Source organism: Eublepharis macularius, chromosome 17 (assembly GCF_028583425.1).
Source record: "Eublepharis macularius isolate TG4126 chromosome 17, MPM_Emac_v1.0, whole genome shotgun sequence".
NCBI lineage: Eukaryota > Metazoa > Chordata > Lepidosauria > Squamata > Eublepharidae > Eublepharis > Eublepharis macularius.
In genome coordinates, this window is record NC_072806.1 from 28,588,291 (window position 1) to 28,603,628 (window position 15,338).

The 15,338-nt window shown below is 44.2% G+C and overlaps 1 protein-coding gene across 1 annotated transcript; it reads right to left on the reverse strand.

Annotated features, from left to right (window-relative positions):
* Nucleotides 1–4,396: 4,396 nt before the first annotated feature.
* Nucleotides 4,397–10,597, reverse strand: LOC129344933 (dehydrogenase/reductase SDR family member 13-like). The gene is made up of 5 exons (XM_055001849.1): nt 10,024–10,597; nt 7,800–7,918; nt 6,234–6,357; nt 5,707–6,018; nt 4,397–4,768 (listed from the first exon to the last, which is right to left on the reverse strand). The coding sequence occupies exons 1-5, from the start codon at nt 10,595–10,597 to the stop codon at nt 4,506–4,508; spliced, it is 1,392 nt and encodes a 463-aa protein (XP_054857824.1). The 3' UTR covers nt 4,397–4,505.
* Between the last annotated feature and the right edge of the window lie 4,741 nt (nt 10,598–15,338).

The following is a 15,338-nucleotide window of genomic DNA, read 5'->3' on the forward strand; positions in this document are numbered from 1 at the left end:
TAAAGATGCAAACCGTGAAATTGATCTTCAACTGGTATATGACCCCAGTAAAGCTACACCACATTAATCAAACCCTGTCGGCTAACTGTCGGAAGCAATGTGGCGAACTGGGAACTTATTTACATTGCTGGTGGGGATGCAAGTATATTAGCTCATTTTGGGACAAAATAATTAAAGAAATCAAGGTTATAACAGGGTATTCAATTCCAAAATCTCCTGAAATAATACTATTAAACTATTGGGAGGACTCAGGGATCCCAACCAACAGTCTAAACCTTATATTTTCACTTTTGGCATTGGCTAAACTAACAATTGCATCGCAGTGGAAGCAAAAATCTGCCCTAACAGTAGATAGCTGGAAATCTCGAATCTGGGATCACTTCGTCATGCAGAAGATCACTGATCAATTGACACTGAGAGAAAACCCAAATTACAAATCTTATTTTCTAGAACAGTGGCTCCCGCTTTTGGACCATTTGACTAAAGAGGAAAAATGGACAAACAATAAGGTGAAACAAGACCTCTACTTTTCTATGGCCTATCTCTAATTACGTAATAACTCATTCTACAACTAAGTGGTTGGCCTGTGTTACTTTTTGAATTTTCTGTTTTTTAACTCTAAACATAATGAAACCCAACTACTGGAAACAGGAGATGTGAGGATTTGTCTTCCTTCCCATCCGTTATAGCATCCAGGCTAGGATGTCTGTAACTGTTGGTTGTGTGTTGACTACTCTATAGTTGTATTGTCGAAGGCTTTCACGGCCAGAGAACGATGGTTGTTGTGGGTTTTCCGGGCTGTATTGCCATGGTCTTGGCATTGTAGTTCCTGACGTTTCGCCAGCAGCTGTGGCTGGCATCTTCAGAGGTGTAGCACCAAAAGACAGAGATCTCTGAGAGACAATGCAGGGAAAGTAATGGTGAGACCCCAGAGAAAGTGGCAAATGCCAAGAGGGAACTATCAGGATTTCAGATCCAAAAGTACCTGAATATATCTAAAGCAGAGACACTCTGAAGCTGCAAATAAACCTGGAAGATATTTGGCGTATTGTCTGAGAAAAGAGAGAGAGAAAAGAAGGATACCAAGAATCCGGGAAGGCAATCAAGTAACCTATAGAGAGCAAGAAATGAAAGATCAAATTAGAGCCTTTTTCTCCAATCTTTACAAAGAAGAAACAACAAAAGAAGAAGAGATGGAGAAATATTTACAAGAGACACCAATTAAAGAATTCATGACTGAGCACAGAAATATCCTAAACCAAGCAATAACAATAGAAGAGAGAAACTCTGTAATGAAAAAGCTGAAGGCTAAAAAGTCTCCAGATCTGGATGGATTCATGTCTGCTTATTACAAATCTTTTGAGGATATATTGGCTATACCTTTGCAAAAAGTGATAAATAAGATACAAACTAAGAAGATCCTACCATGGACACGGCAAGAAGCTAATATAACTCTAACACATAAAGTGGGAACCTAATACTACAGTCTTATAGGCCTCTCTCTTTATTGAATGTGGATTACAAGATATTTACAACAATAATGGCTAAAAGATTAAGAAGATGCATTTCAGAAGTAATTCATGAAGATCAAACAGGCTTTGTCCCAAGGAGGTATATGAAAACGTTAGATATCTCAATGAATCAAATATTCAAGAAGAAAAAGTGAAAAAAACTGCATTTATGTTTCTGGATGTTAAAAAATGGTTGATAACGTTTCTTAGAAGTTTCTTATGAAAGCATTGCAAAGAATGAATTGTGAGAATGAGTTTTTTAATTGGATCCAAAGTATTTATACCAATCAGCAAGCTGCAATTTTAGTGAATGGTTTGTTTACGAAGAAAATTGAAATAACAAAAGGAACACGTCAGGGATGTCCAATATAACCATTATTGTTTATTATTGTGTTGGAAATTTTGGCAGTGAGAATTAGACAAGACAGTAGAATTGTCAAAATAAAGGAGGGAAAAAAGATATATAAGATGAAAAGCTATGCAGATGATATGGTCATATCAGTGACGAATCCACACATTTCCCTGACTTATGTAATGGAACAAGTATCAAGATTTGGACAGTACTCTAGATACAAGTTGAATAAGAAGAAAACAAAGAATTTTACTTTTGACAATGACAAAGGAACAAAAAAAGTTTGGAAAGATAACGGACTGTGCCATTACTACAAAACTGATAAAATATTTAGGGATAAATGTATCATCACGAAATGAGAATCTCTATAAAGATAATTACCAAAAAGTTTGGACAAGAATTATTGAAGATTTGCGGAGATGGGAAAAATTAAATATTTCATGGGTTAAATATTTTATGGGAAGGAAGAATTTCAGCTGTTAAAATGAATACCTTACCCAATTGAACTTTTTATTTCAAATTATTCCAATTTATATAGAACAAAAGACTTTCTCGGAAGTGGCAGAAAGTAATAAATGAATTCAAATGGAAAGAGAAGAAACCAAGGACAAAGTGCTACAGGACAATAAAAAACGAGGAGGACTGGCAGTACCGAATATCAACTTGTATCATCAAGCAGCAGCGTTCATTTGGATAATAGATTGGATTATAAATCCAAGTAGTAGATATATCAAATTGGAGACAGTGGACACCAAAGAAGGCATCCATAATTACTTATGGATCAAGAAATCATGGGAAACCATTCAGAAACAGGATGGGGCCCATATTATAAGGGATGGATTGCTTAAAATATGGTTTCAATGCAGAAATAGATTGAGTCCACTAATCTCCCCACTGATAATAACTGATGTTCCCAAATAATACTCACTATGATGCAGCCACGAGAAATAGAACTGATCAGCTCAACTATTTATGATTGATATGAAAGGAAATGTAAAAACCTGGCAAGAAATCCAAGCTCAAGGTAAAAATATCATCAAACAGTATCAAGATTAAAGGAACAAACTCTCTAAGAAGGCGGTATTTGAACTATTAATATCTAGAGATTTGAAGCATCTCTTGGGGAAGATCTACAATATCTTACTGCAATAACACACAGAAATGGAGCAAGTAAAAATTTGTATGATAAAATGGATGGAAAACTTTGGAGAAACTATTTCAATGAACTCATGGGAAAATTTATGGATTAAGGGCATACAATTTACAGACTGTCATTTACTGAGAGAGAATTGATATAAAATGTTCTTCAGATGGTACACTACCCCCAAAGACATTGCAAGAATTAGTAAGGGTTACCGTGGACGCTGTTGGAAATGTCAAAGCCTGAAAACAATATTTTACCATATATGGTGGACCGGTAAAAAAACACAAAAATATTGGATAAAGATAAATGAAGAGATGCAGAAGATTCTCAAATTCAGATCTGAATTAAATCTGAAAAATATGCTCCTAAACATCCTACCAACTAATGTTAGAAAAGAACAGGGAGATCTTTTCAGTTACATGGTGACAGCAGCAAGAGTATTACATGCAGCAAAATGGAACAGATATTTGTCCTCATGTGTCAGAGTGGAGAGATAACCTTTATGAATATGCATACTTATCTACATAATGTACTGATAGCTGAATTTTAGGGGAAATGGAAGGGTTTTTTGACTACTTAGGTAGAAGTTAACATTAGTTAAAGTGACTTAGTATAAAGACAAGAATTAAAAGAAAAAAGCTGATATTATAGTTCATATAAATAAAAGTAACTAAGGAGATGGAAGGAGAACTATTACACAATTATGTTTAGGTATAGCAAATTTTGAATGTATTCCTTTATTAGTTCAATAAATAGTAAAGAGTCCAGTAGCACCTTTAAAACTAACCAACTTTATGGTAGCATAAGCTTTCAAGAACCACAGTTCTCTTCGTCAGATGCATGGAGGACATGAAAAAACTGGCCAGAGATATATAGGTGGTGAAGGGAGGGGGGAGTGGATGTAAATCAGTTGCAAAAGTCATGAAAGAGGTGGAGTGTACAATCCAGACTGGGTGTGACCCCTCCCCTCCATAGGTGAATCTTAATGGAATGCCTGAAAGGCAGTTACTTCTGATAATGAGATAACCATCCAGAGTCTCTATTCAATCCAAGTCTAACTGAGTCAAATTTACATATGAATTCCAAATCAGCAGGTTCCTGTTGGATTCTGCTTTTTAAATGTTTTTGTTGAACTATGATCCCTTTACTATTTTACAACTACAGACTAACATGGCTAACTCCTCTGTATCCTTATTAGTTCAATGTAATTTTAATTGTAGTGCTTGTATAAGTCTCAAATCAATTCCAATTGTACTGTTTATATAAGATTGTACAAGTCTCAACTCAATTTCCAATGCAGTGTTTCTATAATCTTTTATTATGCACTTATTATTTTCAAAGCTTTTCTTTTTAAATAAAATCTTAATTTTTTTTTAATATTGTGCCTCCGTTGGTCCAATTCGATTTTCTCCTTCACAGCCCCTTATTGCTGTTCCACACATATCATAAAGCTATCCCTCGCCAGTCACTCCAATGCACCTTCCAAGCACAAACAAGTTTACTCCACGATTCCCAGCATTCTCTCGGTGAACTCCCAAAGCTTCTTGGCAACAGCATCATCACGGGCTTTTGGAAAGGGCTCTTGTACCTTGCAGTTGGCAAAATAGTGGCCACTAAACCTCTCAATCCCCTTCTGAGTGGCGCAATAGATAGAAGTCTGAGCTCCGTTCACAGGATCGCGGAAGAAGAGCCAGCTGATAGTGTCCAATAGCAGCTTTGCCCAGATGGGATGTTGGCGAAAGATACCTGTCTTAACGAGCCCTGAAAGTCAAAGGAGGCCACAGTTCTTGTTAAACTCAGCTGGTCCAGGGAGGAGACCTGTCCCAGGGAGGTGGAATATCTCTGCTGCTATTGGTCAGAAAGTGAAATGCAAGAGCAAGGGCGGGCCATGTTAGGAGTTTGCTTTGAGAAGCATGCACCGTGGCCCTTAGCATGAGCAATGCTTCAAACTGAAGGCATGGGCTTCAAAGCTTGCTTACTCTCACTGGATTTCTTAGTTGGTTCCAAGAAAGGTATTAGCTACTCCTTGTAGGACTTTGGGCTGATCTGGATAGTCCAGGCAAGCCCAATCCTATCACATCTCTGAAGTTAAGCAGGGTCCGCCTTGGTTAGTACTTGGATAAGAGACCACCAAGGAAGTCCAGGGTTCCAACGCAGGGACAGGCAATGGCAAACCCTCTCTGAATGTCTCTTGCCTTGAAAATGCTTCAAGGCAGCTTTATGGGTTCAAGTGCCCTGGAGAAACTCCCTATGAAGTTTTACCTACCATGTTTACAATACAGGGAAAAATACATTACTAGCTGTGGTATCCCTACTACTTCCCCATAACAAAGGCTCCATTTCATTTCATAGTTTCCTCAAACTGATTTTAAATAATGTTGTTTGATGACAAGCAGCATGGAATCTCTGTGGACAGAAGGTACAGAATCATGGTGCTCTGTATGCGCAGTGCAATGCAGTCCCAACCCCCAGTCATCTTCACAGATGAACAGGAAAGCCACAAGAATAGGGCTCAGCCTCACATTTAGAAGCAAGAGGAGACACCCACAGGCAGGAATCAGCATTGAGATGCATTGGTGACCAATCTGCAAAAGGATGGAGTTTGCACTGCAGGGTGGTAAAAGAGAGACCACACTGTATGGACCTCTAGGGTTCCAGATTGATTCCCTCTTCACTTTGCAAGAGCCACGTTTACCTACCTGGATCAACTGCATAGCAGGTAATGCCGGTCCCTTCCAGTCTCTTAGCCAGCTCTCGAGTATACAGGATATTGGCCAATTTGCTGTTGCAGTAGGCCTGGAAAGATTTCAGCAGCCCATCTACTGGCTTTTGAATGTTCTGGAGGTCAATTCTTCCCATGATATATACTATAGACCCCAGCACCACCACACGAGTAGGGGCGCAGTGCTTCAGCCGATCCAAGAGGAGGTGAGTCAGCAGAAAGTGACTCAGGTAGTTAACCTGGAAAGCCAAATTGAAGCCTTCGGGGCTTGTGCCTCCATTCTCAACACCTGTTAGGGAATTCAGCAGCATTAAATTATTGCAACTGTCTACTTTCAATTTCCCAAACCACAAGCAGGGACCAGTAAAGGAATTCCTTGGCAACGGTTGGCCCACTTCATCAACCAGGTGGTTCTCACTCCATCACTATTCATCTGTTTTGTGCATTGAGTAGGAAGCTGCACCTCCCTGCACCTCTATCTGTACCTGGAGTCTCTGTACTCACCTGCATTGTTGATCAGAATGTCGAGGCGAGGCTCAGATTTCAAGAATGCATCTACAAATGATTGGACTGAACTCAGGTTGGCCAGATCCAAGCTCATAGAGACAACCTCATTGTTTCCACTTTCCTGAGGGCAGAGAAGAGCAAGATGAGAGCTCACTGGATTTGATTCTTCTGAATGTATCTGAAGAAGGGAGCTTTGACACTTGAAACCTCATACCTGGAAATCTAGTTGGTCTTTAAGGTGCTAATGGACCTGAATCTTCCTCTTCTTCTGCAGAACAACTTGACTTCCCATCTTAGTGGACTTGATGCCATAGAAACTGTAATTGAACAGCCCCACTGACCCACAAGCACTGCCTATTCCTGCCCTCTGCAGCGCTCGGGGATCACCAGGGGCACTCCAAGCCTCTGTCTGGTACTTGCCACCCGCATGGTCCCCCCCAACCATCAGAGGGTCTTTTGCACCTTCTCTCTTGTGCCTGATGCCACCTCTTGGCTTTTGAGGGAATTGCCTATGTGGAGGGCCAAGACTCCCCACTCCCCTGGGCAGGCTTACCACTCTTGAGACCTGCCTTGTGCCCAGTCTCCTGCTACCCAGCACCTGGCTACCTCAGGGACTGCCTTCTACACCTGCCCACCACTGCTGGATCAGACATTGCCTACAGACATCCCCTTCCGGTGGCACCTGTTTTAGGTACCGTGGTTGAGCAGTGGAAGTCTAAGTGGTACTGAGAAAACCTACCAGCATTTAAAAATTTAAAAAGCATTTTTCAAAGAAAAGATTAAAAAAATCTTCACACACTTTTAAACATAGTTCAAAAGCAAATGAGGGAACTTAAAAAGAAATGGGTAAAATGCACTTCCTCTGTCCCTCCTTCTGTACATGCCTAACATAGGTCTCCTGTTTAGGCAGGCTCTCCGTCTTAGAAAGTTCCAGCTTATTGAGAAGTCCTCATACCATTCATGGATCAGGCTCCCAGCCCTGACAAAATCAACAGCCACCATGCCTGCAAGGAACTAGGTCTCAGCTCCTTCAGCTGTCAGCACAAATAGTCGAAGAGAGACCCTCCTTGTGCCATGAGGTTTCATTCTCTCCCTTTGCCCACCCTCTGGGCAGGTCAAAGGTGCAGGTCAGAGAAGCTTTCCTGGAGGTTCCAGCAAAAAAACTTTTTGGCATTTTAGCCCTCCGAGTCTCTGCCACCCCCCCATACACACACCTGCATAGGTAAGCTTCTAGCAGAAAGCCTTCTGGCCACATCTGCATAACTAAAGCCTGAGGCTGGGTGTGGCTTGGAAAGCATCTTCTTTTCCTTCCCCCCTCCTACCTGTTCTCAACTATGAGACACTTTTTAAACGGGTGTGTGTGTGCTTGTGAAGGTTTTGACCAGATGCATCTGATGAAGAGAGCTGTGGTTCTCAAAAGCTTATGCTACAGTAAAGTTGGTTAGTCTTAAAGTGCTACTGGACTCTATTATTTTGCGACTACAGACTAACACGTCTAACTCCTCTGGATCTAAGATTCAAGGTGTGACACAGCACCCTTTTGAGAAGGAAGGAAGCTCTCACCCTCCGGATGTCATGGACAGCTGATTCTGCTCGTTCTTTGTTGCGGCACGCCAGAATAACACGAGCTCCTCTCCGGGCCAACTCCAGCGCTGTCGCTTTCCCAATTCCCGAGTTTCCCCCTGGAAAAGCCCAGCAGAGAGATTAAGTTGAGGAACAGGACCTAGCGCAGCCCAGCCTCTGCAACGGGAGCAAGCACAAGTCTCCCTCATTTCCCAATGTGCTTCTCCAAGTTGTGAGTGAAAAGGAAGGAACTTCTGTGTAAGAGTCTTTCATGTCTTCACTTGTATGTTTAAGTTTCATACAAAGATCAAATAGTACCATTTAATATGCTAAGTTACTAAATTATTTAAAAGGTACATTTTATGTTGTTAAAACAGTAAAATAAGTGCAGGCTTGAAAAGGAAGTATATATATTTCAATACCCCAAGAAATTTCTACTTTTTTCCCCTAGGGGAAAACATTTAACTGTATCTCCATCCATGCAACTTTTACATCTCTTGCTTCTACATGATAGCATGTCTAAGGGTGTGTGTGTGTGTGGGGGTCTCTTTACGATTCTGAGGGATGAGGAGAAGAGCTCTCTATAGTCAAAATAAAATATGATTTTGGATACAAAATCATAATGGTTTCACCATGACCATGATAACTATTAATCCACTTTGGCTGATTAAAAACAAAAGAACAAACAACCCTCACTACTCTTTCCTCTTGAAATCAGACTCCTAAAATCCTGAGAAATCTGCCCCTCTCAACATCACAGCAAATAACAAGATTAAGGCGATTCTTTTTTAGAGTTCTCTTTAGAACTGGCCAAGTTTCTATCTAGAACAATTTTTAGGATTTAGTGGTTAAGAGTGCAGGACTCTAATCTGGAGAGCCGGGTTTGATTCCCCGCTCTTCCGCTTGAAGCCAGCTGGGTGACCTTGGGCTAGTCACAGTTCTCTGGAGCTCTCTCTGCCCCACCCACCTCACAGGGTGTTTTGTTGTGGGGATAATAATGGCATACTTTGTAAACTGCTCTGAGTGAGTGTTAAGTCATTCTGAAGGGTGGTATATAAATTGAATGTTGTTGTTGTTGTTATAAAAGCCCCACCCATCTCTCTCCAGAGGACCAGACATATTTAGTTCCCGGATGGACTGAGTCTCCAGTGCAGCTCAGGATAGGCACTACAGATGGCACCCAGTCTTTCTGCCCCATGTACTTCCCCTGCAGGGCCTGAGGGGCCTTGGCTCCCATGACAGCCCCCCTTTCTTTGTAGCTGTGCCCCTTCTCCCTCGGAAGCCAGAGGAAGGCATTAAAACTCCTGAGCTGAGAGAACAGCAAAACCGACACTAAATGCATTGAACTCTGAAACAGTTCCTAATCCTAACCAAGCAGGAAACGTTCGACAGCATCCAGGCAAAGCTTAGCTTGTGCGAAGAGACAAACTGGCCGGGCGTGGGACTCGGCATACTCTCTGGATCCCAGCCAGCTGGCTCCGCTGGAATGCAGCATGTCTGGGGGGCGGTCAGTGTTACAATCTACTGTAAAAGCAGCAAGCGTCAGACCAGCAGGACGGAAAGGTGCTGCTATAGTCCAGGGGAAATGCCTTTCAAGCAACAGCACCGGATAGAATGAACTCCGGTGATGAGCCCAGTCCTCAAGGAGCCGGTTCGCCAAGCGCATTAAGTCTGCTGCTGGAGAATGTTACTCTATGCATTGCTCTCTGGATAAGCTGGCGATACTTTCTCTCTCACTCTCTTGGTAACCTACCTTCCACGGTTGTTGTAAGCAGTCCAGTACAATGACTTGACATGCATAGAGCAGGAGAGCGTTTTCAAAAAGCAGTCTCCCTTTTTGGCCCCACTCCTCTTCTTTTTCTGTGAATCTTGCAACACACAACATTCCTTGTTACCGTGTAACCAGCTACGTGTTACCTTACTGGTCCATCCAAACCAGACTAGGATAAAACGTTACGGGAAGCTTTAAAACAAGTCCACAAAGCTCGGGATAGAATAAACGCGCGTTACTGTTGGGAAAGCCGGCAAGCCCAGCTCATTTCCGCCCGCCTGCAACAGACTAGCAACCTCGGCGGTGGATCCCCACAGGGCGGCCGGGCTCCCGATTCGGGGAGCTCTCGCAGCCGGAGGCGACGGGGCCTTCTCCGCAGCGGCCCCGGCCCCGCCGCAGGGGCTCATTTCCGCTCCTCGCGCGCGCGCGCGCCCCTGCCCTGCCCGCGCTCACCCGTGAGCAGCACCGTCTTGCCGCGCAGCCTCGTCTCGTTGGGGCACTTGGGGCCGCGCACGACTTTATAGTAGTACCACAGGTAGAGCCCCGCCAGTAGCGCCAGCCCGGCCAGCACCGCCGCCGCTGCCATGCCTGCCTGCCTGGCTCGCTGTCCGTGCCGTCTCCGGGCCAGCAATATGAAGGCTGCACCACCCCCGCCCGGCCTCGCCCTTGCTTCGGGGGGCTGGACAGGCCGAAGGACGCCCGGAAACGGGACCTCTCCAAAAACGGGACCTTTCCTGAGCGACCTCCCGTCGCTCAGCAAAGGGCGCAGCGAAGCCGCTTGGGGCTGAGCAGGGGAAAGCCCGGAGGGCGCCAGGAGCGCGATGATGCCGTCGAGGAAGCCCAAAGCCCAATCGCCGCGCCTGGTGGGAGAGCCGCGGAGCAAGCCCGGGACTCTCGTCTCTTCCTGCCTTGGGGGAGCAGCAGGGCTGAAGAGGAGCCTGAGAAAGAGTTGCAAGGAACGCCCGAGCGGGCTCTCTGCTTGCGGGGTCTTAAGGGAGGAAATGTCCCCCTCTGGAATCCCCCCCATCCCACCGCCCCAAGGTCACCCAGCTGGCTTAAAGCGGAGGAGTGGGGAATCAAACCCAGCTCTCCAGATTAGTCCCACGCTCTTAACCACTACACCAAACTGGCTAAGAGCTGTGGTGGTGCTACTGGCTGCTGCATCAGATCCCAAAGGTAGCCACCAACATGAAAAAGGATTCAGGATTTCTCAGAAGGTGTCCTTTGAAAAATCAGATGGGATTCCCACAATGTGAAGACCCAGCCTCAGCATCAGAAAATGGTGCTGCAACTCCATTTATGAACATGAGAGAGACCACACCATCAAACAATGAAGGCCCTTTGAAAACTCATGTTTTACTTGACCATTTCAATACTGTTGGAATTGGCTTGAGACAGGTCATCTCTGGAACCTATTGCTGTTATTTTGTCTTCTGCTCTCTGATTCCTTCTGCTCTCTAATTCCTCTAATTCTGCTCTCTAATTCCTGCCAATTATATTGGCAGAGACCACCTGATTTATTTATTTTTTGTGACTGGTGGTTTTGCACCTTGCAAGAGAAAAGAAAAATTGACAGTTCTACCACATACCAACTCTAGATGAAATGCAGGACAAGCTAATCAGTTTCTAGCAAGGAACACGATAAGCCAAACAAATGTGTCAGTTTTTACCAACTACTGATCTCTATAACACACGGATAAGAACACTGATGGAAAAGAATGATAGATAAGAGCACAGCTTGCAAATATGCTTGCAGCATTTATTGCAGAGGGCGCATCTCACTTTGCACTGTCCTACACTCTGCCAGAGATTCCAGGAGTTGAGCCAGGCACCTCTTAGCCCAGGCGCGACTACTTCAGATCTTAGAGTCCTCTCAATCAAAGTAGTGAGACCCCACAGTAAGCAGCATGTTCCAGGAGGGAACTGTCAAGACTTCAGGTCCAAAAGTGCCTGAATATTGTGTTTCTGTTGGCCCAATGCCATTTTCTCTTATACAACTCATTATTGCTGTTCCACACATATCATGAAACTCCCCCTCTCAGTGAACACCTGAAGTTTCTTGTCAACAGCATCATCACAGGCATTGGGAAATGGCTCTTCTAGCTGGCCGTTGCCCAAATAGTGGCCACTAAACATTTTGACCCCCTCTTGCGATAAATAAATTGTTATATAGGCCCCAGAAACCTACTTAAAGGATTCCATGCTTGGGACATTAGCACAGTCTATCATTTGGCATAGGAAGCTTGATTATAGGCGGTTGTGAGCTCGTTCGGCTGGCTGGCTGGTGTGTGTGTGCGTGTGTGCGCGCGTGCGCGCGCAGGAGAGAAAATAACAAAAGCATACACTTGCTTTATATTTAGAAAGGAAATAAGAGTTCTTTATTGTAGGAACTCCATACTCTGATAGGAAAGGAGGAGAGAGAGACCCTAACTACCTATCTAGTCTAAAGATGGACATGGTTGCTAGGACAAGGCCTACATCCATGCTGCCAAGATGGAGGGAGGAGAGGGAGAGAGGTGTTGCTTGGGACAATGCCAGGAAGAGAAAAAGTGAGAGGGAGGAAGTCAGGAAGAGGAAATCCTGAGAATAGCAATCTACAGATAAAAGGACTGTCAGAGCAGTAAACAATAGTAAACAGTAAACAGAGTGCCCTGACCTCTCTATCTTTCTAACTCTTTGGTTTGTCCCCCTCTGAAACCTGAGGAAAGGGACAGTGCTGGATGCTCCTCTTTCAACAACCCTTCTTGCTGTCACTTAGATCAGTCTATGAAATTCATCTAGTCTCATAGATTCTGAAAGCGAAGACTTGGTAGCGGCTTGGATAGGGCATCGGCAATCATCTCCCCGGATGGACAGTAGTTCATCTTCACGATGCCTTTCTGTTGTAGTTCTTTCATGAGGTGATACTTCATGCCAACACTCTTGGGCCATTTCCAGATGGCTTACCTGAAGCCGCTCCATGCCACAATGTTGTGGATCGTGCCTGGGAAAACGCGAAATATCACGTTTTCTCGCATGAAGTCACGCAAAACTCGCGTGAGAAAACAGTATTTCACGTTTTCCCAGGCACGATCCACAACATTGCAGCATGGAGCGGCTTCAGGTAAGTCATCTGGAAATGGCCTTGGTTTGCATGTGGACGTCATCTCTCTGTAGGAGCTTGATGCAAGTTTGATTGTCTTCAAAGATTGTTACAGGTTGTGAGCAGGGCCAGATCTAGGGTTGCCGGCACCCAGGGCAACCCAAGTCTGGCTCTTTGCGTGAACGCTGTGCGCGCGCGCGCTCCCAGCACTCCACAAGTGATGTCATCATGCAGGGAGGAGCGTGCCGCCCGCCATGGCTCGCTGGCTGCCCCGGTGTGCCACAGAGTTGGTGGAGGCAGCACAGGTGGCTGGGAAGCCTCCGCGCCATTCGCCTGCCCCGCAGGACGGGACAGACAGCCACCCATGTTCATCATGCTTGACTTTGAAAACCCATTTGCAGCCCACTGCTTTCCTCATCCAAGGTAGTGATGTGAGTGTCCATGTCTTGTTCTTGTGTAGGGCTTCAAGTTCTTCTTGTGCGGCTCTTCTCCATTTCTCAGCTTCCTCTGGTGGTAACTGGGATAATTCATCCCATGAAGTAGGTTCAGATATTTTTGCTATTCTTGCAAGGTAGAACAGTCCTGGGGCTGCAATAGCTTTAGTTGAATGTGTTGATCGTCTTGGTTCCACCTCTGCGCTCTGTTCCTCTGGTTGGTCAGATGTCTCTGGACACTGTTCCTCTCGTGGGCCAGGTGTCTCCGGTGGTGAATCATCTGGTACTATAGTTGCACTTGGTGTGCAAGTGATGTGTATCATAGAGTCTCCTGGTTCTTCATCTGAATCAGGATATGTGATTTGGCTGTTCTCTTCAGTGGTGGCCCCCTCTCCAGGTGTAGCCTTCTCACTTTCATTGAAGTATACAGCTCTGCTCACAATGGTTCCTCTGGTTTGTGGATCATAGATCCTGTATCCTGGGGACTTCCTGCTTGGGATCATGGAGATCTGAAGTGTCTCAGGGAGCTGAGTCATTCAGGTTGCTGTTTTTGGGCTAGTGGGGTGCTTTGATCACCCACAGCCCCCCAATTTCAGGTAGAAATTGGGCAAGGACACTCGATAGCCCTAAGAGGGTGTGATCTCGGCAGAGGGGGGGTTCTGAATCAAAGATTCTCCATCTGCTTTGAAGATCCCCTCCCAGAGGGGTGGCTAATATCTCTGCAGCAACCTTTGGAATCATTTAATTGGCATAGGATCTTCGTACCCAAGCTTCAGAAACAGATTTTAACCAGAAGGGAGCCAAAGAGGCAGTGAGTACAACCCTATGAGAGTGAGAGAGAGTAAAAGAGCACTATCTCCCCTAACGGACGTAATTTCGGTTCAAGGACTGAAACGTTTTAAAGTAAAGAGACAAATTCCTAAAGCAAAAGGCATTAAAAAGTGGCCGGGAGTGAAGAAAGTGATTTTAATGACTTAATGAGCTTAAAAAGAGCAAAAAGAACTTTTGTTTTGCATACCTGTGGTTTGGGAGATAACGACATGAGGGGGGAGTCTGGGAAGAGGCTGGAGGCTGGAACATCGTGAGAAGTGAACTGCCTATAACTGCCTGTAGTACAAGTGAGTGGTGGCTAGAAGGGCAGGAAGACGGCAGGAACAGAGGAAGAAAAACAAAGCAGAACAAGAGACCAAAGAGGAAGTGGAAGTTAGCCATTTTGAGTGTGGGAAGGGCAGAAGGCTTCAGAAGGCTTCAGTAAAGAGAAAGTGTACCTGACATTTTAAAGAAGAAGCGGAGTACGCCATTTTGGACAAGGGAAAAATTGAGGGCAACCATAGAGAGTACCATTGAGAAAAAAGGCCCAACATTTTTAAGGTTTGCAGAAGATTAAATGATTTTTCCTCTTTCCCATTTGTATTATTGGACTTAACTAATTAAGTAAAATAAAATAGAAAAGACGGAGCTGAGAAAGAGAGCCGATTCGTGGGGTCCCAAGGCAAGTCCAATGGTGGGGGAAAAGGACAAAGAGTGGCAGGCAGTGATTGAAATTTTAGACAAAAAAATAACAGAAGGCAATAAGGAAACAAATGAGACTATACAAAAAACACAAGAAATGGTCCAGGAATTACAGAAGCAAGTGAAAGACTCGCAATTGAATTTAGTTAAAGAGATCAAAGAGGCAATAAAATCAGAGGTTGCAGAATTGGCAAAGAGTACTGATGAAATAAGAACAGAGCTCCAAAGTACGAAACAAAAAGTGCAAGAGGTGGAGGAGAAAACGGAGAGTATAAGAGCAGAGGCAGCGGGAGTGAGTGATAGAGTTGTTGTAATGGAATGCAAAGCTATGGAAAAACAGCTTTGTTTTTGAGGTATTCCAGAGGTAATGGCGGGATCTGCATTGAAACAAGTCACTGAAATAATTGCGGAATTTTTAAGTAAAGAGCAGGAAGAAGTGGCTGCCAACCTAGACATTGCCTACCGAGTTAATTCCATGTATGCAGAGCAAAAAAACTTGCCAAGAGATGTTATTGTCCAGAAAACCACCAAGAGAATGAGGGAGGAGATTATCAGAAAGCATTATGAATCCCCATTAGTACTTGAAGGGAAGCGTGTTCGAATTATGAAGGAGTTACCGAGATCGGTCTTGCAAGACCGAAAAAAATACAGAGACCTGACTCAAAAATTAAAAACAATGAACATAAGACACAGATGGGAAATTCCAGAAGGGTTGAGATTTGAGTTTCAATCAGTGATGC